The sequence below is a fragment of the Mus caroli genome, chromosome 3 (genome assembly GCF_900094665.2).
Source record: "Mus caroli chromosome 3, CAROLI_EIJ_v1.1, whole genome shotgun sequence".
Taxonomy (NCBI): Eukaryota; Metazoa; Chordata; class Mammalia; order Rodentia; family Muridae; genus Mus; species Mus caroli.
The window spans coordinates 45,322,539-45,348,650 of record NC_034572.1 but is presented as its reverse complement, the minus strand read 5'-3'; the positions used below and the strand labels follow the sequence as shown (position 1 = coordinate 45,348,650).

At 47.3% G+C, this 26,112-nt stretch overlaps 2 protein-coding genes across 2 annotated transcripts in view; one reads left to right on the top strand and one right to left on the bottom strand.

Moving 5' to 3' along the window:
- Maml3 (mastermind like transcriptional coactivator 3) overlaps window positions 1–17,413 on the top strand; it is a 415,536-nt gene extending 398,123 nt beyond the window's left edge. The window contains exons 3-5 of the mRNA XM_021158440.1: window positions 7,364–7,639; window positions 12,725–12,809; window positions 14,175–17,413. Coding sequence (XP_021014099.1) covers window positions 7,364–7,639; window positions 12,725–12,809; window positions 14,175–15,175 — 1,362 coding nt within the window. The 3' untranslated portion in view covers window positions 15,176–17,413. The remainder of the gene's footprint in view (window positions 1–7,363; window positions 7,640–12,724; window positions 12,810–14,174) is intronic.
- Window positions 17,414–22,372: 4,959 nt separating this feature from the next.
- Mgst2 (microsomal glutathione S-transferase 2) overlaps window positions 22,373–26,112 on the bottom strand; it is a 24,099-nt gene continuing 20,359 nt past the window's right edge. Inside the window, exons 4-5 of the mRNA XM_021159027.1 lie at window positions 23,160–23,241; window positions 22,373–22,591 (exon numbers count right to left, since the gene is read on the bottom strand). Of these exons, the coding sequence (XP_021014686.1) occupies window positions 22,459–22,591; window positions 23,160–23,241 (215 nt within the window). The 3' untranslated portion in view covers window positions 22,373–22,458. The remainder of the gene's footprint in view (window positions 22,592–23,159; window positions 23,242–26,112) is intronic.

Below are 26,112 nucleotides of genomic sequence, written 5' to 3'. Positions count from 1 at the left end.
TAAATAGTCATTAGTGTTGTATTGTTTAGAGAATAATGACAGGAGAAAAGTCTGGATGCAATTTGTTTCAGACATTTTCAATATGTGGATGAAAAACTTGAGGCTGCAACTTTTTGCTATATTCAGTGTCTAAGTAGACAACATCTATCTGCTCATCGAAAAATCTAAGGGAACACAAAAACAAGTTTAAAGTCCTGGTCTCTTTTCCATAGAACCAAGCTAGAAGGACAACACTTGTTCTACCCTGGAGATGTACTATACAATCAGGATCTGGGGAGATGGCTCAATGGATAACATGCTTGCAAAGCAAGCCTGAGAACCCAAGTTCCATCCTCAGGGCAGAGACAGGAGGCCCTCGCTGCTCAGTCTGTCTACCAAACCCATGAGTTCCAGGCTCAGTGAGAAACCCAGCTCAAAGAATAATGTAGGGAACAAAAGAGTGAGACAGGCTACATCAACCTTTGTCTCCCTCTCTTTCTGTCTCTCTGCCTGTTTCTCTGTATATGTGTGTCTCTCTGAGTGTATATCTGTCTCTCTGAGAGAGAGAGGGGGAGAGATCACTCCAGCAATAACAGTAATAACCTGAAGATGCTTTTATGCCATCAGAGTGTGTCAATCATGGTCCCATAGATAGGAGCCGAGTTCCTAGTCGCGTTCCTGGGTCCCATAAGGAGAAGAGCCTCTTGGTAGTAGAACTGGCCTTTAGTTACTACTGTTTGAGTGAAACACTTCCCAAATTGTTAGTCACAGCCTTAAAACCCAACTGCTTGGGGGATATAATCACACAAACAATAGGAGGATCTCACGTTGTAGTCCAGGCTAGCCCTCAGCTCTCTCTGCCTCCTAAGGCTGTGCCAATGTACCCCACTGAAAACAAGCTTTGCAGTGCAGCCTTCTTGAATCATCTACGAAGTGGATGGGTTTGGGAGACTGTCGGGGCTCTGGTGGGAGTTTGTTGTAAGCTGCTTCCCAACCCCACAGTGAACAACAACAACAACAAAAAAATGTGTTGAAAAAGGACATGTGTACAGGATTGCCACCATCCACAGGCCATGCTTCTGCCCTGACACTTGGCAGACTTCAGAGGGAACTCAGATTTTAATTTACTTTGTTTCATCTTCCTCTTACGGTTGGATGGCCTAGTCTCCTGCCCTTTAAAAAAAAAAAGTCAAAGTTGATAGCACAGAGACACCTTGATTTCGAGTCTCAGAAAACAATTTAAAATGAAGTTGGTTTTTGTTGTTGTTGTTGTTCACATTCAGTTTCATTCTTTGATTTCTTTCCAATTCTAACAAGTTTCTACCCTTTTATTCTGTGCTCCTTCTTTCCCCGCTTCCTGTCACTTGCTCTTTATTCCAGCGTGTTCCTGGGCGGTCTGCTCAATTGAGACCAGATGTCTGTTTTGATAGAAAAGTTCAAATCCCAAAGATGCCGCCCCAGCTGTGGGACAATCAGACAAGTTCCCTAGCCTCTCAGAGACTTGAGCTTTCTAATCAACGAAATGAGTTTGATTACATAGGTAAAGGCACCTAGCAGAGTTTCTGCCTATGCCTAGTTCCTCACAGGAGTCTGTTATCTTCTAGTGTGGCCCTGTGGTCTCCTCTTTATTCCAGAGGGGATATTTGTCAATCCACAGCGTTCTATCATGCTACCCTAGGGAAATTCAGGGCATACTTGATGCTCTCCCTTAGCAAGGAACCCCCAACTCCCACTCCCCTCCCCCAAGCCTCAACCCTTGGTCTTGGCTACCTTTCAGCTTCTAGAATCAGTTGCAAGTGGAATGCCATCCTTCTAGAAAGAGTTATAGCCCCAAGTTCCCTTGAGAATTCTTAGTCTTCGTGACAAATATTACTGAGCCAGCCTAACAGCCCTGAGCAGGGGGGGGGGGTTGATTCTCAATGCAGCAGATTTCACACTAGAGCCAGAGCAAGCCTGCACCAGGCTTGATTTTGAAAATGCAAGTTTGCAATCAAATCAGGGCCAGGCTGCAATCAGCCAGGATTACTCGCTCCAGTAATTCTCAAACTCCTACAGGATCTCCCATCACCTGGAGAACTTGGTCTGATTCGGTAGGCCTGGTGGAGCCGGGAATCTGCATTTCTGCCATGCTCCCAGAGAATGCTAATGTAAAGTGAACCTGGACCAGGCTTGAAGCCGCTGGACGTACTCCTGCCCATGGCTCTACACAGATTGCTCTTATGGAATGAGGAGGCGGTTTTCACATCTTCTTAGCCTTTTTCATCTTCCAACGTTTCCATTGTCACTGGCCACTTTTTAAACAGGATTTTCAAGGGACTCTGGATGGAGACAAGAGGGCCTGCCCGTGCCTCTGGGAGTCACAGCAGGGGTCCTTTGGTGATGGATTCACCCTGCCTGCTGCTCAAATGTAAAACTTGCCTTTGTAGACAGCCTCTAGATACTGTATATGAAGTCTTTTGATACTTAGAGTTTAGTCAAAAATTCATTTGGCCTGAAACTGCTTGGATTTTTTTTCCTATTACTTGACCCAGTTGTGTGTGTGTGTGTGTGTGTGTGTGTGTGTGAAAGAGAGAGAGAGAGAGAGAGAGAGAGAGAGAGAGAGAGAGATTTGTTTTCTAGGTAGCCTTTCTGTTTGCTTATTGATTTACTCCAAATCTTTCTTACCCACAACAGCCCTATCTATATACATGCCCTTTCCTCTGGTGTTCCCTAGGCTTCAGGAACGCGCGCAGTAGTGGCACTGGGCAATATGCCCACCCCCAGAGCGTCAGGCTGAGTTTCTCAGGGGCCCCAGGGCACCCACCCTGCTCCTGAGCTCCTGGTCTTTGTTAGGATCTCCAAGCAGTGAGGCGCTCTCTGGTTAGCTTGGAGCTCCTGGCCCCACTCCTGCGCGCTTTGCCCGAGCCCCCTGAGGACTTGTAAGCAGATAGGCTGGAGTTGAAGAGGCTAAATTACGCCTCAGGGGACTTTTTAACGAAAACCCTAAATTTCATTTGGGCGACTGGTAGGCCACGCGGTTGTAGTGTGAGCGGAGGTCCCTTCTCCCTGCACCGGCTTTGTGCCTCTCTGGCTCCCTCCAACAGCGAGGTGCCCCCTGGATCTGGCTGCCACTGCCCCCTTTCATCTCCTCCTGCTCCCCATCCTTCGGTTTTCTTCCATATCCTCTTCCTGCCCCGCACCCGCACCCCTCATCCCACTCTGCCTGGAGTCCCTCTTCCCTCTGGCTGGAGAAAAGTCGGTAGTAAGAAACCAGTTTGGTGTCAGAGAGTGGGGAAGGGAGAGACCTCCACCCCTTAAGATGCACCGCCATGGTGAGAGAACTCATTTTGTGCAAAGAGGGCCTCGAGCCACCAGGGAATTCCTGGATTGTCTCAGGCTGTCGTGTGTAATGTCCATCACGCCGTGCGAACACCATCTGCTCCGTATTATGCTCGCAGTTGCCAGGCTACCTGCTGTACGCAGGAACACTTGACTGCCTGGCTCCACGTCCGCAGCGGCGGCCCGGGCGGGGCGGGGGACCCAGCCCTGATTAAGCCATCTGCGATGGGGGGGTGGGGAGGGGACGGAGGGTGGGGGAAACTCAGCGCGAGGCCTGGAGTGCGGTCCCGGGCTCACACCACCCTCTGCTGGGCTACCAGCAGAACGACAGCTGCTCAAGAGGGTCCCTTCGGGGCCACCTAGAAAAGGATGAAGCTCAGGGTCTGCTGGATCCAAGTAAATAGGATGTCGTATCCTGTCCCTCCCAGGAACCAATGATCTTTCATATCCGCCGCATCTATGGCCCCTATCACCCAAATGCTGCATGTTCCTGGGGGTAAAAAAAAAAAATCCCTTCAGAGAAAGCCAGTTTCCCCACAAGTGGGTTTATAAATAAACAGCTGGCTGTTCTCAGAAGATATTTTTATCGCCTTTGATTTTTGAAGTCGGAAACTGCCTCTTTGGGGGAGGCTAGAGTGTTGTTTACACCCGCCTACCTTGCTCTAGCCGTTAGAAAATTGTTAAGCTCTCGTCCCTGGAGCGGAAGGTGAATGTGTAAGACAGGTTCTTTGGTTTTGATCTCTCTCTCTCTCTCTCTCTCTCTCTCTCTCTCTCTCTCTCTCTCTCTCCCTCTCTCTCTCTCTCTCTCTCTCTCTCTCTCTCTCTCTCTCTCTCTCTCTCTCTCTCTCTCTCTCTCTCTCTCTCTCTCCCTTCCCTTATTTTACTGAAAAGTGAGAGTGTTTGGAGAGCCTGGAAGATCTGCGTGGCAAATTGGATTCAAGGAGAGGAGAATGTATTAAGATTCTGGGTGGAAAGCAAGAGGAGGTCGCTGGGCTGGGAGTGGAGAACAAACCAGTAATTAAAACTAAAAATACTGCATCATTTGGCTCCAAGGCATTACATGTCGCATGACGAAAGCTCACTCTGGTTTTCTCTAATTGCACAACCCAGTGTGTGTCCTCCATAGAAACAAGAGCAGGGAGTTGGAATCCTAGAGTTTGACAGACTATTTCTCATTAAGCCCTCTTAGATTCGAGGTTAAAAGAGCCCTGCGACATAAACAGCTGCCCGCACCAGCTTCGTTTGTAAAGCCAGTCATGGTGGGCTTTCACGCTTTGGCACACACCTGTGCACTTGCTGGGAAGCCCCTAAAGATGCTGTGTTTGACAGGCAACACTGCAGCCATTTTTGGTCATGTAGTCTGCATTGAGAACCTTAACAACTTTGGGGACAGGACCATTTGGGGAATGAAAGTAACCCCAGAGGCTTGACTGTGTCCACAGGGACAAAAATGTGTCTGGGTGTATGAACATCGTCACCTTGTTTGCCACTCTTATTTTTCCCAGGGAAGAGAAGGCTATGAACACAGCCCTTCACTCCTGGCTACATTCCTCCGCTATGCAGAGGGGTCACACGGGGCAATAAAATCTCAAAGTGCATGGAGAGAAATAGGGCCAGAAAGAACAGCTCTTTTCAAAAACAAGCTAAAGAAAATGATGCCTTTCCTTGGATCTCATTTTCCTTTCAAATATCTCTTCATCAAAACCGGGAAATATTAAACAGACTGAAAGCATGGGAGAAAAACTATTATCTGCCCTTCTGCTAGCTGGCTAGCTCTAGCATGAAGTGTTAAGTTGACCAGCCATTTGTCTCTCAAGGAGGCGAGAAACAGCTCGATCCTGTAGGAAGGAGGGGCTTAGAAACAGGTACCAAGCAGAACTAGAAGATAAGGGAAGTCTCTTGTGTACCTAGATACCTGCAGCCATAAAGGTCCTTTTTTAACATTAAGACTATTTCATAGCTCTCCACCTGATTACAGAGGACACACATAAGTAAAGCCTTTACTGTGCACTATGGAGATGGCTCCGCAGTTAAGAATGCAAATTCCCCCTCTGGGACCAGAGTTCTGTTCCCAGCCTCCATGTCAGGAGGCGCAGGACTACTTGGAACTCCAGCTCTTCTAACCTCAGCTGCACACAGGAGCACACACACACATACACACACAATTTAGCCAGCACTTACACCAAAAAAACATGACTCATATCTAGACTACAGGCCCTTTTCTGATGTGTGTGCTTGGCACTGCCGACTTAGAGTTCAGGGAAGTAAGTAGAAATTATACTGAAGTCAACTCAGCGTCAGTACCCTGATTCTCCTAGGAACCATCCTGTTCTGACCTGAACAACTTCCCATACTAACCATAACTCCCTCCGCTGTTCTTTCTGGGGCCATAGAAAGGCTTTGTTTTGCTTCTCCAGTTCTGTTTGGGTGTGGGAAGGTAGAGTGAGTAGGCTTGCAGCATTAGGTGGAACTTCACCAGAAAGAGCCGCCTGCCCGGGTCAGCACCAGGCATAAGAGAGAAGCTAGAGGCCAGTAAGACCAGGTTTATGAGGAATCAGCCCCAAACTGGCTCTGGAGAGGCAGACAGAATCTCATTTCTGTATTTTGAGAGAAAATTGCCTGTGCAAACAACCACATCTGTATCAAAGCTGTAGCCACTCAGAGGGGAGGATGTATTAAAAATCCAGCTTGGGTTATAATTTAAAACAATAGTAGATGTTTTATATTATTGTTCTTCTTGTTAGGCCTCATGAGAATGCCTCACGGTACTGCTGTGCCTGTCCTCCTGTGAGTGCCATTTAAGTCCTGCCTCTGTGCTCAGGTCGGAAGGAAGGACCGTTTCCACAGGACATTCAGACAGCATTTGCTGTCACCGCTTTGTTGATAGAAGTTTCTAGAAACTGACTTTTGTGTCTACACACCTTCTGTGCCCATTAGCGTTTTCCCTTGGTAGTCTCCACTGTCCAGCTGCGTAGACGTCCCTTCTGAGGGCATTCTCCCAGATAGCCCTTGGGTTCTGTGGAATCAGCTATTAAGCACATTCCCTCTATTCCCTGGGGGGTGGGGGAGGGCGGTTGGGGGGAGGTCAGTCCTTATAAGTTGCTGTCAACTCTCTGACAAATAATTATAGAACCAAGAGTCCCAATCCAGTCCCTGGTGCTGAAATTATCCCAGACACATGAGATGCAATTCTATTTTAAAAGAGATTAGGAGATTACATAGCTTTCAAAAAATGTATTATATCTCATTTCATATATATATATATATATATATATATATATATATATATATATAAAACGTGATCTGATCATATTTCCTTACCGTTATCTTCTTGTGCCCTCCCCCCTCCCACTGAACCCCTTGGTCTTCTCAAGAAGTCCCTGTCTTGAGATTATATAGCTTTGGTCAGAGTAACATATTTTCAGTTCCGAACCTCTCTCTGCCTGACAGGATTAAAATGCACACACACAAAATAAAGCAAAATACACACACACACACACACACACACACACACATACATAAGTGTTTTGACTAGTTGGACTAACATCAAGCATCAAATGATTTTAACACCCTGTGGTAGTATTCATTCCATGAATGTCTCCCCTATTTACTAAGATGCCCATTTTAGCAAAGTAGACAGTAAGTGCTAGGATTATGACAAAATATAAGGGTGGAGGTTGCCTTTGAGACTTATGGTGAGCCCACCCTGAGAGTCATTTCCTTTTTTTTTTTTTTTTTTTTTTTTTTTTTTTTTTTGAGAGTCAGAGTGTTGAAATCCCAGTGCACGGCCACTCTATCACTACATCATCCCATCTGAAACAGATAACTTGGCTTCCCATTTCCCAGACCCAATCTCTGTTTCTATTCCCTGCTCCTGTAGCCTCTCCAGTTCTACAATGGCAAGGCCAACAAGATGGTTTTCTGGAGGTGTAACCGGCACCACTCTGGACCCCTGGGATCCCCAAGCTAAGACCTCTGCCTCAATCCCTTCCTCAGAAGTTTCCCCCCGAAATGTCAGGAAGTGGTCCAGCAGAATTTCTAAACTGCTTTCTTCTGGTCCCTCTAGGAGCAGCACGCAGTCGGTATTCCCCGGACCACGGGCCCTATGCAGAACTCTGTGCCCTCGGGGTCGGGCAGCATGGTCTCCGGAGCCAGTCCTGGGGGCCTTGGATTTCTAGGCAGCCAGCCACAGGCAGCCATCATGAAGCAGATGCTGATGGATCAACGGGCCCAGCTGATGGAGCACCAGAAGCAGCAGTTCCTTCGGGAGCAGAGGCAGCAGCAACAGCAGCAGCAGCAGCAACAGCAACAGCAGCAGCAGCAGCAGATCCTGGCTGAGCAGGTAAGTACCATTCCCCAAGGTAGAAGCCATCAATTCAGCAAGCACTGATGGCACCTCCTTATTGGTGAGAAAGTCACCATTGTCCCTGTCAAGGTGCTCATAACCCTGCCCTTCATAGGAACATAGAAGAAGGAAAAAAAATTTATAGAAAGGCTAAAGAATTCAACTGAGTTAGTTGTAGATGTTAGACTAGCATGGTGGTTTGAATAGGAATAGCCCCCAGAGATTCATGTGTTTGAGTTCTTAGCTATAGGGAATGGCACTAATAGGAGGTCTGGCCTTGTTGAAGTAGGTGTGGCCTTGTTGGAAGAAGTGTGTTACTGTGGGGGGCAAGTTTTGAGTCTCCTACGCTGAGGTTATGTTCAGTATGGCACACAAGTCTCCTTCTGCTGTCTTTGGATCAAGATGTAGCTCCTTCTCCAGCACCATGTCTGCCTGCACACCACCGTACTTCCCCACCATGATGAATGATGGTCTAAACTTACTCTGAACCTGTAAGCCAGCCCCAATTAAATGTTTGCCTTTATAAGAGTTGCTGGGGTCATGATGTCTCCTCACAGCAATAAAACCCTAACTAAGACAACGGGAACAACACAATAAGGCACACAAAACAACCGGGGAACTTGAACGGGGGTCATGGAGAGGATATAACTGGAGAAAGTCCCTGACATCTTTTCCTACAACTCCGGAAATCTGAGAGTTAAAGAAAGGCCTAACACAAACACAGCTTTTACCCTAAGCATCCTCATCCGCCCCCGCCATATAATCCTCCTACTCTGGAAGAAAGCCTTCCCTGCAGAGCACCCATCTTGACTTTGATTTGTTCTGTCTTTAGACGCTGATGCCTGATTTAGTATTATCCCAAGGAATTGCCTAAGTCTGTCCATAAGAGAGCCTCTGATGGCCCCTATGGGGCCTGCATAGGGCATCCCACACAGCAGGCAGGCCCTGTGTCACAGGTGGGCATCCCACACAGCAGGCAGGCCCTGTGTCACAGGTGGGCATCCCACACAGCAGGNGGCCCTGTGTCACAGGTGGGCATCCCACACAGCAGGCAGGCCCTGTGTCACAGGTGGGCATCCCACACAGCAGGCAGGCCCTGTGTCACAGGTGGACTGAAAGGCCCAGCAAAGCTTTGACTCTTGCTCCTACCTTGTTCCTAATAGAATTAGAATTTTGGAATTTCCTCTTCAAAGTACTGAGTAGGCTACAGGCACACCAAGGCTCCTACCTATCCAGAATAGCAGCTATGGATAATACCAGTCACCCTCCAAAGAGAAAACATGTAGTGTTGAGCAGACCTGGCTTATGCTCCTGAACAGCCATGTAATTCTCTCCCTTCTTGCCAAGGTCAGTCAGCCACCTGGCAGCTATTGTACAAACAGACCTCTGTCCCTCTCACCCTGCATAAGGTGTGTGACAAGGAGCTGTGCTAATATCTCCCCGGTAGTGATAAATGGAACTGCTAAGGGGCTCTGGGCTTTGTAAATCTCTCCTCCAGCAAGCTCAGGACATTTCCAGGTGTGCCTGGTGCCCTGAGAGATTATTTCTGATACACCTGCTGCAACAGAGACACAGCAGGAGTCAGAGTAGCCAGGCAGAACTCATTTGTGCCCATCCAGAGGTATGCTCTCGTGCCACTCCACAGCCTGGTCAGCCAAGCCCTGGGGAGCTAAAAGGGAGGTGGAAGATTGCAGGAAGAGGTGTGTTAAACCCATGCCTTTGGACAGGGAGACAAGATAGAAACCTCCCAGAATCATGATGAGGTGGGACTACCGAGAAAACCTGGAGGAAACAAAAAACTGTCTGAGTTGCCCTAGCAACTGTATATACAATTGATAAGGGACCATCACTCTGCTCAGGGTCTGGACTTGTCTATTCTTTTCTCTTTTAATATGATTTTTGAATAAATAAGCAGATCATGAAAGGCTGAAGAGATGGGTGAACTTGCTTGCTGTATAAGCCTGAGTACCTGCATTTAATCCCAGGTGCAGTAACGTCCACCGGGAATCACAGCACCTACCATGGATGGGGGAGCACAGGGGACCCTCAGAAGCTACCAGGTTGGCTAACTGGCAATATACAGAGGCAAGCCAGACACCCTATCTCAACAAAATAGAAAGTGAGAAAATACCAGAGGTTGCCTATACCCTTGACACACACCACACACACACACACACACACACACACACACACACACACAGAGGCATGCATTCTTTTAGAAACCAGTCTGTCTTCATCTAGCAGGTTAAGTTTGCATAATTTTCCCATGTTAAAGTTTGTTTGAGATAAAGAATGCAAAGTCCCTAGAAGACTATGCATTTGCACAAATGTATATGGAAATGGCTCCTGGGGCACATGACAATATTGGAGATCGTTGGAGAAAAGTTACAATCCATATGTCATCCGTGTCAATGTGAAGTCCCGCCTGCCCTGTGCCCTGTATGATGCTTAGAGTTCAGGTGACGCCGGGGCCACCATGGTGGGATGCTCTCTGCTTTTTGCTGAATTTTCCTTGCGATCGTTGGCCACGCCGGGGTTGGATCCCAGGGCCTCACACGTGTGAGGCAAGTGCTGTGCTTCTGGGCTGCACCCCAGCCTTGAGAGTAAATATTGATCGCCACATCAGCACCACGCTGATTCTGTGATTTTCTCAGCCTCGGCAGCATTGAACATGCCCCATCACTTTCAGTTCAGGAAACAATATATTGGAAACACTTGTGTTTCCTGAGGAGCTCCTGTGATGGAAAACGGACAGATCTGAGATCCTGTCTATCTCCGGGAACTCGGTTGATCTGGGGCTCAGAGCCACGGTGGTTAAAAGCAGGTGGGAACTGAGGCTAAAGCCTTGATCAGGACGAGCACATAGCATGCTCCCGCTTGTCCACTCGGAGGCTGAGCAGACCTTCCCATCTGAGGGCTCAGAGAAACAGTCAAGATTCTGAAGTCCCATAGCTTACAGGCGAGGAGACTGAAGCTGGGGAGGTACTTCTGTGGTTTGAGACCACATGCTCAGAAAAAGGTAGAGCGGGGAAGGAAAGTAGAGAATCCGGGCTCAGGGCCACGCCCAGCCCGCCACTACCACAGACTTATTCCTCCCTGTAGATGAGGCAGTCAAACTTGTGTACTGTATAGGAAGTTTGACGAGGAGAAACTCCGCTGTGTGCATGTGCGCATGCGCATATGGAGGCTCTATTGATCGTCGGGTAGCATCTTCGGTGCTGTCTACCTTGTTTATTAAGATGGGGTATCTCACTGGCCTGGAGCTTGAGAAGTTAGGCTAGAGTGTTTGTCCAGAGAGATGCCTGTTTCTGCCTCCCCAGCCCCGAGATTATATCACACCTGACTTTTTCCTTTTCTTCTTTAACCTGGGCTGTAGGACTCAAACCCAGAGGGAGTTTCATGCTACTGAGGCAATGAGCTACTTTCCTGCCTCTGCTCTCTCCCCAGGCCAGGAGGAAGTTTTTAAAGCTCCACTTACTCCCAATAGCATCCTAGCATCGCTGCCTGAGAGGTTTGCTTCGTTTTTGGCCTGCACTCACAATGCTCTACACATTGATTGATCTCTTTTTTTTTTTTTTTTCTGAAGAATCCCATGGTAGACACACAGGCTGGGCCAACAGGGCAGGAGCTGTTTTGGGGTTTGTTGTTGTTGTTGTTTCTTTCCTTTCGATGCCAGAATGCTGGCTGGCCTTTTAGGGGAAAAGAAAGAAATTCGGAAAATTACAGACCTGCCTCGGAACAAACGTGAGAGAGAAAATAGAAGTAAACACGTGTGAGAAGAAGTAACCAGTGGGCGTTGTTTTTATAATGAACACTCTGAAGGGCGTGGATCTGGTTGCCTGTTCTTTTGGGCTCTCACAGATGTAGAGTACTTAATGAATATTCAGCAGCTGCAGGAAGTGGTTAAGTGCATCAGAGGTCACTTGACTACTGGATGGCCAACCGAGAACTCAAATCCTGGTTCCCTGCCCTTTCCCCTTCCTTGCCCTTGTGCCTCTCTCCTTTGCACATCATAATGGTCTGAACGGCCTGCCCAGCAGGTTGGTAATGATGCTCGTGGCACAGGATCCCACGCAAGTCAAAGAAGAAAGACGAAAAGGCAGGCCTTGGACTCCCAGAATAGGCGGAACCCCACACGGTTGCTTCAGAGCAGCAAATCCAGAGCCCTTTACCTGTAGACAAATATTGTACAGGTGGTGTGACTTCATGGGAATAACATTAGTCTTTTTTTTTTTAACATGACCCCTGAGGAGCCTATGTTCCTGTCCTCACAGCATCTACTTAGGTCATTAAAAAGCAGTGGCTTGTCCCTTTGAGACAGAGCCCCACAGTGCCAAGGAAAGCAGTCCTCTGTTGATGCTGGAAAATCAAAGTTAAATTTGCTTCACTCAGAACATGAGCCAGCCAGTCCAGCATCAAGCACAATATTATATATATATAATATATATATGTGTGTATATATGTGTGTGTGTGTATGTGTGTGTGTGTGTGTGTGTATATATATATATATATATATATATATATATATATATTAGCAGAAGACATGTCAGAGTGGTGACATCCACAACAGCCCCAGACTGGGACACCCAAGATGACTGTCTGTAGTAGCTTGAGTACGTGGTGGTATGTCCACGGGATAGAATATTAGTCGGTAGTGAAAAGGAAGCGTCTACCTTAGCAGGAAGGAACCTCACCAGTCTATAGGAAATGTAAGGCACCAGGCCCAGATATGCATTGCATGGATCCCTTTCAGTGAAGTACGATGGCAGCAAGACATAGTCTGTGGGGGTCAAATTAAGTTAATGGTGCCCTGGGAGAGGGATGACTGGGAAAGGGGGGCTTCTGACACCTGTGTCTGATTCTGGCTCTGAGGGTAGGACTAGTTTTCTAGGTATTAACACTTTGTGAAAATCCACCCACACCCACTGTTGACTTAATGCAGCCCTTGCCTCTATGTATGTGCGGTTTTCCCATACAAAGCGTAGTCTTTGAGAGAAAAATAATACACTACTTTCGTCAAAGCTGGCAGGTCCCCAACTGTGTGCCCCTTGTCTCACCTCCGGCTTCTCTTGTCTTTTCTAGCAGTTACAGCAGCCGCACCTGCCCCGCCAGCACCTCCAGCAACAGCGGAACCCATACCCAGTGCAACAGGTCAACCAGTTTCAAGGTGAGGCGACTGTGTGCACGCCTGCTGGCCCTGGCAATCCACTGTGAAGTGTGTGCAAGTCTGTGGCCCATGCATTGCTTTCTGTGTGCTTATTATTCAGGTCATAGCCAATGAACTTAACAACTCACAAACGAAGAAGAGCAACCACAGAGGACCCCTGGAGGGGCTCTGCTAGGCCTGCTGGTCCTTGGTGGCCACAGAGAAGTTCTAGCCAGCCTGGGGTGGAGTGCAGACTCAGTTGGCTTTCTCAAGGCTACAGAGTTATTTTGGTAGTTGAACAACTTGTAAGGGCAAGCTAGTTCTTGTCCGCCCCAATAGCAGTCTTGTTTGCATAGCAACACAGTCATCTTAGTCCAGAGAAGAGAGAGAAAGAAGGGGAGTGGGGGAGAGTAGAGAAAAGGGGAGGGAGGGGAGCAAAGGGAAGGGGAGGGGAGGTGCAGGGTGGTTACCGGTCCAAAAGGATGGGTTTTGCACCCTTTCTACAGAAAGGCTTGAGGGTCTTTGCCAAGAAAGGAGAGACGGGATGGTTTCTTTTTCTATCTGCAGGCACTTGCCCATTGGCACTGACCAATGACGAGTCAGAGAGCTACAAGGTGGATCTAAAATCTGCCTCATTGGTCAAACAGCTTGAAGGCAGTGGTAATGACCTTTTACCCCAAGTTCTACCCATGTCTAAAAGAAAAACAAACAAACAAACAAAAAAAAAAACAAAAAACAAAATGGTTGAATGGAGAGTCATTGAATGGGTTCTCTACTGACCTCAAGTCCACAAAGAGAATGCGAAGTGAGCAGATTTATTCTTCCTCCTCGCCGTCTCTTTTCCATCCTCTTCCTCCTCCTTTCTGAGACAGAATCCCACTGTCTACTTCAAGCCAGCCTGGAGTCCAGTATGTAGCTCAGTCATGAGCTCACAATCGTTATGCCTCCTTGTCTTCCAAGCTGATGGGCTTACAGGCGTATACCACCACACTCAACACAGCCCAAAGAGTGGGCATCCCACTGACATGATGGCATAATACCCAGAAAAGGAAATAGCTTGCATCTGAAATGTGAACAAATGGAACACGGGGGTATGACCTCAATTTCCTGTGTCTATTTAAATATAAATAAGAGTTGGCAGGGATCCTCTCTGGATGCTGGGAATCAGGTGACTTTCATTTTTTGACTTTGTACTTTTCAATATTTTGCAAAATGTTCACAACTCGTGTGTTATAATCATTAAAAGTAATAACCTTTCTCTGGAGATTTTTTATTGCAGTAGATCCTTTCATATGCGGGGTTGTCATTCCCAAGGAAGATTTCAGCAACGTCTAATATGTTGATATGGAGAACGGTGGGTGATGGCTGTCCTTTCTCTCCCTGTAGGTTCACCCCAGGACATAGCAGCTGTGAGAAACCAAGCGGCTCTCCAGAGCATGCGAGCGTCGAGGTTGATTGCACAGAATGCGGGCATGATGGGAATGGGACCCTCCCAGAACCCAGGGACGATGGCTACAGCAGCAGCGCAGTCAGAGATAGGTCTGGCCCCTTACAGTGCCCCTCCAACCAACCAACCAGGAATGTACAACATGAACACAGGAATGACCCAAATGTTGCAGCATTCCAACCAGAGTGGAATGGGCATCCCACACAACCAGTCCCAGGGACCCAGGCCGCCAGCCTCCAGCCAGGGGGTCGGCATGGTGAGCGGCTTTGGTCAGAGCATGCTGGTGAACTCGGCTCTCTCGCAGCAGCACCAGCAGCTGAAAGGGTCTGTGGGCCAGGCCTTGCCTAGGCCCCAGGGCCCGCCAAGGCTTCAGAGTGTCATGGGAACCGTCCAGCAAGGAGCACAAAACTGGCAACAGAGGAGCTTACAGGGGGTGCCTGGGAGGACTAGTGGGGAGTTGGGACCATTCAACAATGGTGCCAGCTACCCATTGCAAGCCGGTCAGCCAAGACTGACCAAACAGCACTTCCCACAGGGGCTGAGCCAGCCCGTCATGGATGCTAACACTGGCGCAGTGAGAACCCTCAACCCAGCAGCTATGGGACGTCAGATGATGCCACCCCTGGCAGGACAGCAGAGTGCCAGCCAGGTGAGGCCATTGGTCATGCCTGGTCTGAGCCAGGGTGTCCCTGGCATGCCAGCATTCAGCCAGCCCCCAGCACAGCAGCAGATAGCAGGTGGCAACTTTGCTGCGAGCAACCAGGGCCAGGCCTATGAGCGGACCCCTGCTCAGGACATGTCATACAGTTATAGCGGCGAAGGTGTCGGGGCTGCCTTCCCTGGCCTCCCAGACAGTACAGACCTCGTGGACTCCATCATCAAAAGTGGCCCAGGGGACGAATGGATGCAAGAGCTTGATGAACTCTTTGGTAACCCCTAGTCAGGAGGAGCCCCAAGAGCTGTTCTGCTAGAAGCCTCACAAGTGGAAAGGAAACAGGATGGAGAACCATCCTTGTTTTTTTGTTTTTTTGACCCACGTAAATTGAGAACATGACATCCGGCTGACAGTAGAAGGCACAGGTGTCCATCCCCAGCTCCGTGGAGGGTATCGTTCCACCTGACTTCCACAGAGCAATCAAGTAGAGAGGGCGTGCTGATACCTGCCCGCAGAGAAGGGATGTAGAGAGCAGGTGGGGAAATCGAGGCAATGGGAGCTCCTCTGCTAAGCACCCCTGGGATCTTCTGGTCCAGAAGGAGCTGTTCCAGCCCAGAGGGACCATGGCCCAAGATGAGGTCCCCTTAGGCCTTCCTGCCTCAGGTCCTGAGACCTCAGCTTTGGAGATGAGAGATGGAGCCTCGGCCAGAAAAAAAAATCCCAGCATGAAGATGCACACATGCCATGTGCATAGGTCAGAAGGAGATGTGTACTTCCAGACACGTTCCTGGATTCGGAGGCAGGAACAAAGAACTGTGAGCTCACCTGAGCTGGCCCTAGGGACCAAGCCAAGATCCTCCAGGCCTGTCTGTCTCCTGCCCAGCGACGACCCTCAGGGATGGTAAGGTGTTGCTGCCAGCCACCTCACCAGGATAGCCAACTATGCTTAAGAAGGGCCCAGCTCGTAGCCCTGATGGTCAGCTTCAGCTGGAGGCCATGGTGGCCATCACTCTAGTTGAGCTCCCATCCAGTTTAACACATCTGGCTGGTTTTCCTATGCTTATGGCCACATGGGTGGGAAGACTTCCTGCTGAGTTCAGTGTCTGCCAAGCCGGGCTCCATCCACACTCACCCCTGCCTCCACTCCTCCCGGTCTCTATGCCAGCCTGCCTTTATCTCTCCCTCCAGACTTCCAGACTATCCGGGAAGTGTTACACTGAGGCAGAGTCTCCGTAACTGCAAGGATATACACAGTGCCTGGCGTGCGAAGGTGACACTGGAATCTCTTCCACCACGTGGAAAGTCAACTGTCTCCGCTGGAGCAGAGTGGGCTGGCTGCACTGATAGGACCTGCGGTTTATAAGAGCCACACCCATACTCCTGCTGTCCCCAGGGAAGAATGGCCTGAAGATGCCCAGTTCTTTCAGATGGTGTCATCGATGACATTCCAGAATCAGCCTTGCTTGTCACCTCCAGCATCAGGAAGGCAAATATCAAATGTGAGAGATGGAAAAGCTGAACCGCATAACTCCGTCTTAACCATCTGGATGCTGCAGAGAGGAAAGGGAGGTGTGGCCGCTATCCTAATGGCGCTCACTCCACTTCCAAAGCTGTGCAGCCATTCTCGCTGGAACTCATACATGCCTGCCGGAGTGAAAACTAAGACGTGAACAGCCTCCATGGTCACAAGCCTTGTCCCTTGGTCTTTACCTCCCCTCCCACAGTCCCGTCTTGGAAGTCATGTGATGTTTGTGTTGTTTACTTTCCTCCTGGCCACACACACACACACACATACACACACGTGCGCGTGCACGCACGCACCAGAGCACACATACATCCTACAAACTGGCTTCCTTCTCTGTATTCACATAAATCTTACTACAGAAGACCGGAGCCTGTGGGGACTTAAGTGGCCATACCCAAGAAAGTGCAGACAGGGTGCACTGCAGTAGAAAGCTGAGGTGAGGGGACAGAGAGAGGGGGAGAGAGGGTAACCTTTGGTTTGTTCTCCATATCCCCCAGAGTTCCAGACCTGCTCAGACAGGAAGTAAAGCCAGAGGTACCAGGGTGAGGAGCTGTGTGCCTCTCCAAAGAGGTGGTGGCAAGGAGACTGTGACCTCCTGGAATGGGGAGGAACTGCCACTAGGGAAACACGTGGAAACCAAAAAATAAAAATTAAAAAAATAGTAAATCAAAAAAGCCTAGAATACAAATTTATCACTTTTTCCTGCCAGGTACAGGGAAGAAATATACAAGCAATGATGAGAAAATGGAGGTGGAGAGAGGGGGCTTATTGTCTTTTAAAGCCTCCTGCAAGTGCCCCGTCTGAGGACCAACTAATAGAGTGGTAGATTTTAATGAGCTTGTTTTGGTTTTGTTTTTACTACGGTGCTGATGTATATGTAATGTCTAAAAAAAAAAGCTATTTGTAAATAAGTTTTTACAATGCTACAGATATCACTGGGTCTACTATATGTAAAAAGTATACATATAAAAATATATATATATAATGTTTGTTTAAAATAGAGTATTTTTATTTCCTCCCTAACTCATCATTGAAGAGGTGATATTACACTTCAGATGACATCTAATCGCTGATTTCTACTGTATGACGTATGGCAACTTCCTCCATTTTATTCAGATTTTTCTATTTTGTTCTTACTTTGTACATCAAGCATTGCTTATTTCCTTTACGGGATGTACACAACTCTGATATGTAGAAGCAAAGCAATGTTGACATACCGCTTTTAAAGAAAAAAAAAAAAAACAGCAACCAACCAATAAAATGTCACTATCTGAATCAATCCAAAGCCCAGTTCGCTTTTAGGGTCCTCTCTGTGTCCCAGTGTCAGTCAGTTAGGCAGATGTATCATGCCTGGCTTCTAAGGGACTGACTGCAGATTCCTTTCTCAGAACTGTGGTGATGTTATTCAAACGAGTACTTACCAGCAGAAATCAATCGCTCTCAGCCTTTCTCATTCAACCACACAACAGAGATTTTCTAAATTTACTGGAGCACCCTGAGGGATGCGGTGAAAGGGAGGGAGAAGGTCTAACATAGTCTGTTTATTGATCCAGAGCCAGAACAATTCAAAACTGGCTCAGCCAGAGAGTCCAGAAAATGGCCAGAGAGGTGGCTCATCTGATAAAGGGGCTTGCCGCCAAGCCTGCTAACTCGAGTTCAATCCCTGGAACCAACATGGTGGAAGGAGAAAACTTACTCGAAGAAGTTGTCCCTTGACCTTTATATGAGCCCCATGGTTTACGTGCACACACACACACACACACACACACACACATATAAATGTATACAAATATATTGAAGAGAAAATAGGTACTGAAAATTTGATGGATAAAAATTTTAGGAGTGTATTAGGAAGAAAGCATAGCAGTCTTGCCATGGATGGAGGTGGGCACTGTGACAACCCTCCTTCCTGGTGTTCCTTGTTTCTCCATCAAAGCAGGGCCTGACCCAGCTTTTCCTGCACCCACCTGAGTTGAAAATGCTTCTCGTTTATACTCCTCTGCTAACTCTAGCCAATAACTCACTGCTGCAGGATCATAACAGGCCAGTTAACTTGTCTGGACAAACTCTGGGCTTGAATGATGCTCCAAGCTGGCGGCAGGATCAGGCAGAGGCTGGGGCTTGGCTCGCACTTGCCCCTCCGCTTGGTTTCTTCTCATTCTCCATCTGCTGCGTGGCTCTTTCTTTCTCCTCCTTCAAGCCCTTTATTAATAAACCCACACATGGGAATTCATTTCTCCACTTTCAAGAGACCTTCCCTAAGACACCCCAGTAAACTTAAAACACGGTAAAATAACACATTTCAAAACTCAAGAGTTACGCAGGGAAATAGATCACAGAAGTCATCAATAGAAACGGTTCCAAAACAAAGGTGAGTTTTAATATACATAAGCCAAGAGAAAGAATGAATTTGACCGTGAAAGAAGAGGCTAGCCCTACCCAAAGCAGGCTATGCTTCCAGGTTGGCTGACAGTGGGCTAGCCCCTACTCAAGCTCCAGCTCTACCAGATAGCAGGATGGTAAACATGAGTCTGTTTTGGTCCGAGGGAGAATGAGAGAGAAGTAACTACAGGGTTTTAGAGAGTAATGACTCCTCTCTTTAAAACTAAAATCTGTCGGGCTCTGGGTGAGCCGAATACCTTTCTTCTTAAAAGAAATAAATCTATAATTTTATTAAGATATAACTGAATGTGTGGTATGAAGTTCATGTTTAAGCATTTCACAACCATGTGCCATGTGCCGAAGAGGATTCTACAAGATGACGGTAGATGCCAGACTGGAAAACACCAAGAACTGATGGGATCTTATGAGTCAAGACGGTACAGGGGGTGGGGCCAAGGCACCAGCTGACTGTAAGATTTTTGCATTTCAGGCTCAGTGTGAAAGTTACTCCCTGGAGACTAGGGCTTTTGAAATCATTTGACTCCAGGACAGTCACAAACCATGGTGGCCATCCAACCCCTCGCTGAAGCCGCAACCACCCTGGGTGTGACTTATCCTCTTCCTTTCCTGTGTGTGGTTCATACAAAGTCATGGCTGCCCTGTCCCGATCAACTCTTAGTTGTCTTGCTGGGCATGGTGGCACACACCTTTAATCCCAGCAGAAGCAAGTGGATCTCTGAGAGTGTGAGGCTAGCCTGTAGTAAAACCTTATCTTTAAAAAAAAATTTTTTTTCGTGCGTGATCTTCCAGTGCTGTGATGTCCTAGAGCAGTCGGGGTGTCATGCGAGGAGGAAAAGACAACACGTCTAGATTCCTAGGAAATCCCTGGGCATATGAGACACATGGAACCTCTTCGAGGATTAAGGACAGTTCCAGACTCAAGTGTCTGAGAAAGGGGGAACAATGGGGTGGGGGACAAGTGACATAATATGTTTCTTATTAGTGATGCTTTGGACATATTTTGATGTCCAAGCATGGAAACGAGCCGGAGAAGGTTTTCCGGGAAGGAGCGAGACTACAGGAGACTTCTGAACTGTCAGCTACTTTCTCAGTTATTGTGTTCTTTCACCCTCCCCTTATTCTCTTTGGTCTTTGTTATTCAGCTCAAAGAGCATGGGATACTCTGATTCTATGGCCCAGCTGCCACAAGTGCCCGTCTCACTTCCAATACCACGCAGCAGGAATTACTGCAGCTTCCACATACCTGGGCGTCCTCATGTCCCATGTACAGGCCATTGGGACTAGACCAATATTGATGGGTCCAGCAAAGCCACTGTGTCCCCATCACATGTCTGACACAGAACAAAAGAAACTTTCTGGCTATAGGAAAACCTGACTTGTTCGTTAGTTTCGGCATCTCTTTAGGAGTTTAAAACCGAACATTTCCAAACCATCGGGGAAGCAGAAAGAGTGCCTCCAGCCATCAACTCGGTTTAGTCATGACTACTACTTTGCCATGAGTACTCCTTATGCGTAATCTGGGAGTCATTTCAAAGCAAAATATGTGCCTGTGACCTCATCCCCACTCGGCCCCTCAGTGTGCAACCTCAGAGAGCATTCATTCTCTATCCTTACCACAGCATCATTAAAGACCTGCAACACCTAACTTGCATCCCATAACACGCGCCCCCTAACACGCACCCCCTAACATGCGCCCCCTCATAGCTTCTAGTTTTTACTCTGTAACCAAGCTGTTGCAACCTCACAAAGGTCTTTCTCAGCTGTCTCTCTTCCCTACTCAGAATTTATCAAGGATCTTGCTGCCCTTGGGTCCTCATGCCTTCTGAGGCTTCTGTAGTAGACAAAAGGAAATCCTTGGTTCCCTCTTCTCATGACTTTGTTTCCAGGTAATGCATCCGATTTCTTCGTGTAAAAAGTGTCAGATTTACTTTTTTAAAAAAAGGCATATACATACAACTGTCAGACCAAGTGGAGATTTACCACCTGCCCAGCACTGGAAGGCTGGGGCAGAAGGATCGTGATATCAAGGACATCCTGAGACCCTGTCTCAAAAACAGCATCTCTTTGGCCAGAGAGAAGGAAGCCCACTGTGGAGGAGGCTCGCTCTACCCAGGCTCTTAGAGCCCAACTTCATAGAAATTAAAATACTACAGAGGCTTCCTGGTGGCAAGGGATTAGAACAAAAAATAATTCTATGGTAATAGCTGAAGAGGAACATTTTGAAAGCCTGGTACATGCTTTGCCTGTTTCCACATGCTTTAGCCATCTGTGTGCATGCATGTGAAGATACATGTGTGTGCATGTGGGAGGGGTACATGTGTATGCATGTGTGTGAGGGTACATGTGTGCAAAGGTACATGTGTGTGCATGTGTGTGAGGGTACATGTGTGTGCATACGCATGTGCATAACTAAATCAAAATAGAAGTTATTTTAAGATCTTAAAATTTTTGAAAGTTTTCTTTTTTTCTTCTTCCAAATGACATTTGGATGTGGTTATATGCCATAGGGCAAAACCAAAACAACAACAACAACAACAACACCCCAACTACATTTAGTGTGGCACTTTTAAGGCACTTTTTACCTAAGGAAAAATCAAAGGTCAGAGCTACTGAGTGCTGGGGTCCTGTGCTGTGTCCAGCAGGTGACAGGGCAGACAATGGTTTCATGACCCTGGAGTGCTCGGTGTCTTCCATACAATTTCCCATTGAGGGGCCAATCACCCACCAGTGGTGGAACTCAACTTAAATCCAAATGTCCCCTTTCCAAGCCAGTGTCTTCCCAGTGAACATTGGGGTGCCTGGCGCTGTCCGGGAGCTGTTAACTCTCTTGCTATTCTGGAAGCACTGTTATTTCTTGTTTTCTTTTCTACTATTCATAGTCTGGTAACACTAGAGAATATCTAGAAGGTGACTGCAGCTGGCTGACAGAGGTGAACCTAGATCCTGTTTCCTAAGGTCTTCGAAGCCAGACGCCAGAATCACTCTCAATTATCAGAAGAGAAGCTGGAAATATCAAATGAATAGTGCCAGGTAGTGACTGCACACCAAGAGAGGACAGCCACCCGGCTTCCCGTGTCCTCAGTCATGCCACAAGCCGGGTCAGACGCTGCCACTGTCGGCAGGGACGCAAGATCCTCTGTCAAAGGGAATGAACACTTCCCCTGGGGAGTCCTTAAAATGATGCAGTGTCTCTCCTTTTCCTTTGTTCTTCATGAAATACACCTTCACTGACAGTTATGATTAGTCGCTGACTCTCTAGTGTGGCTCTCTCATGTGTTTCACATCTCCTCCTGGCATTTGTGGCTCTGCTATAGCCAGGGCTGAGGGTCTATCTGCCTGAACTGCTTCTACCTGGAACTCCTCATCAGGATGGAAGCCAGCACGTGGGTCACGCTTTATCCTCACGAAAACAGTGACACCCTCAACATGCATCCTACGAGCCCAGGACTGACACACCTGGTGCAGGTGAGCCACCATCGGGAAACTCACTTCTCAAGCAGAGGCCAGGTTTTGCAAGAGGGGTTGTTTAATCACAAAGCCACAGCAAAACAAACGTTTTAAAAGTTTTATTTAACACATGACATCATATTGTTTTCAGAGTAGTGACGGCCTCTACAAGCATGAAAGGGAAGAGAAAAACTTAGAAGGGCTTCCTCAGTTTCTTGGCAACATGAAAGTCCAGGTATTCGTCCAGGAATCTGCTTGCTACCCCCAGGACAGCGAGGACAGTCAGCAAGGCCAAAATCCCCAGGCTCAGCCGGAAACCAGTGATCCTACAGAGTGGATGTGAGGGAGAAAAGTGTCAGACTGGGCTGTGCTGAAGCTTTCGGGGTCCTGGTAAAGGCTGCTCGCTGTCCTGGAACTCCCACGAAATGTAGAGAGTATTCCACGCACTGAGGCCAGCTGGCCCCTGCACAGTAGCAACCTTGCTTAAGCACACTAGAACCAATGCTGAAGTCTTGCTGGGATTAAGAGTCCAAGTGCTTCCAACTGCTGGTACCATGTGTCTTTAATCCCAGCACTGGAGGCAGAAGCAAGTGATCTCAATGAATCCCAAACCCACTTAGTCTAGAAAGCTAGTTCCAGGACAGCCAGGGCTATACAGAGAAACCTTATCTCATAAACAAAACAACAAACAAACGAAGCTCTCATGCAATGAGCAGATACACACTTCCATTTTCTCCTCTCATGCCTACTTCTGTGGCTTGGCAGGACTGGCCTCAGGCAAGCAGCACAGGTCATTTTGGTCACCAATACTGCATGTGTTCTTAGTGCCTTTCAGGAACAGCAAACTGACCCTGCTGTACTTGCACAAATATGCCACAATTGGGCTCTCTTTACCTTTTCTCAGCGGCTTCTGCATAGCCCCAGAAATACTTGTGACGGGCATATATGTACAGGAGACCCAGACAGGCTGCAAAAACTGTAGAAGAAATGAAATGGAGAAAAGTTAGAGAACTTAATGAATGCCTCTCAAAATAAAGGGTGGAGAGTGAAAAAGTATTTTTAAACATATTTTCCTAACAAAATAAATGTGCCCAGAATATATAAAGCATCCTTAAGATAACAAGAGAAAAACAACTTTTCTAAATAACTAAAATATTTGAATACACAATTCACACAGTATGATAAATAAGTGTGCCAGTTATCACATTAAAAAAAAAAAGTTTCAAGACAGCTGAAGGTCCACAAGCTGCTGGTTAAAACGTCAGTGAGAGCCAGTGAGATGTCTCAGTGGGTAGAGGCCAGCCCGGCTACTGAATTCTGTCTCCAGCAGCCAGGAAATCAGGAAGGAGAGACAGGACTCCACAACATTGTCCTTTGGTCTCCATGTGGGCTCTGTGAAACATGCTCCAACATACACATAGCACATGCACACACACCAGCAATAGTAATGAGCAAAACGCAATCCTTTTTAAATGTTTTTAAACTACAGTGAGATGCCACCATCGAGTACCCAAAGGGATGGCTAGGATCATCTATCTATCTATCTATCTATCTATCATCTATTTATATTTTTTTCAGATAGGGTTTCTCTGTGTAGCCCTGGCTTTCCTAGAACTTTGTAGATAAGGCTGGCCTCGAATTCAGAGACCGACCTGCCTCTGCCTCCTGAGTGCTGGGATCAAAGGCGTGCGCTACCATGATCAGCATGGCTAGAATTTTAAAGAGCAACAATATAAAATGGAATGGATACAGAACATGTGGAATCCACACACGTCAGAGGTAGGATGCAAAATCACACAGCCCCTTTAAGAGAAAGTTCTAGAAGTTTCCCATAAGAGTTAAATATCATTTAACCAACTATTCTATTCCTATGTATTTACTCTAGAAACAGGAAGGCATGTGTCCATAAAAAAGACTCATTCGACAACATTCATGAAACTGTGAGTGGTCATCATAGCTATGAGTTATGTGTTCATGGTCACCAAAACATGAGCTAGTCTGGGAGTTGGTCACTGGGAGACTTGATAACCAAATCATATCATCCTCTATGCCCCTGCTGCTCCATTGAGAATGAATAGAGCTGCATTGCAACAACCCCCAAACCTCAGTAGCACTCGGCTGTGGGCTGAGGCATTGCGCCTCGGAGTGAACTGTATTATTCCAATCACATGGAGCTCTAGAATGGGAAAGACCAAACTGTGGGAAAATCAGGCCAGTGGAAGGCACAGAACTGGACGGGTGCAGGGACAAGGGTAGACTTCCTAAGTGGTGGCCATGTCACATATCTTGATAGAGAACTGATTCCCACACATGTGTCCCTCTGTGAAACTTCCTTGAACACCTAAAACCTATGCATTTTACCACATCTAAGTTTTATCCCCCAAATATGCAAAGCACAATAGAATGTGCTGCCATTCTGACCAGTCAAAATATTGATGTCTTCTCTGAACGAGCACCTCACAGATGCAAACTGAATGTCTGGAGCAGCAGACCTCAACCTATGGGTGGAGACACTTTGGGGATAAATGACCTTATCACAGGGGTCACCCAAGACCATCAGAAAACACAAACGTTTGCACTACAATTTTATTATTATTATTATTATTATTATTATTATTATTGGGTTTTTTGAGACAGGGTTTCTCTGTATAGCCCTGGCTGTCCTGGAATTCACTTTGTAGACCAGGCTGGCCTCGAACTCAGAAATCCGCCTGCCTCTGCCTCCCAAGTGCTGGGATTAAAGGTGTGTGCCACTACCGCCCAGCTTCACTACAATTTATAACAGTAGCAAAATTACACTTATGGAGTAGCAAAGAAAATATTTGTATGGTTGGGAGTCAGCACAACATGAGGAGCTGAATTGAAGGTCACAGCATTAGGAAGGTTGAGAGCCAAGGTGTAGAGCCTCTGTCTGGGCTCTCTTCACTACTCACTATTTTACTTGGTCACCAAGATTTTTTTTTTAATTTCCAGTATATGCCAGGTGTTTTTCTAAAGATTTGGTTATCAGCTTCACCTTTATGGACGTTATTATTCTAGGGCTGGGGCTGTTGCTCAGTACAATGCCTGGCCAGCATGCTCAGTTCTTTGGGTTTGATTCTCACCACAGAAAGAAGATAAGATGAAGAAATAAAACCTTCTTGTCTACTCAGCTGACCCTTTATATGATAGAGGCGCATGTGCGCGTGTGTGTGTGTGTGTGTGTGTGTGTGTGTGTGTGTGTTGCATGATATCCATGTCCATGTGATCATTTGTGTGTGTGTGTGGATGTGTTTGCCTGTGTGCAGGTATGGAAGCCAGAGATTGATATCAGGTATCTTCCTCATATCAGATATGATGTATCTTCCTCAGTCACCATCCCCAACCTCCCAATATTTTAGCCAGGGGTCTCCCGTTGAGCTTGTAGCTCATTGGCTAGAGCCTGTCTCCAGCAACCTTTCTTGTCACTGGGTAACGGATGCATGTGCCTCTCTGCACTCGGCTCTCTGTGTGGATGCTGGGATCAAAACCGAAGTCACTATGGCTGGCACTCTAACAACTGAGCCATTTCCCCAGCACCTTTATTCTATCAATAAAGAAAACAAAGGATGGAGAGAAGAAAATTGCAGGCTTAGAAGTGTGAAAAAGCTCCAGGGTGCTGTGGGACAGGGGACAGGAATTCTGTCCTCTTAGAAAGGGGTCTGGGGAATGCTGTTGGAGGGAGAAGGCACCAAAGCATCAGAACATGGGATCCCTCTGGAGGGCATCATTCTGAGTGAGGTAACATATTCACAAAGGAACTCACACAATATGTACTCACTGATAAGTGGATATTAGCCCAAAAACTTAGGATACCCAAGATATAAGA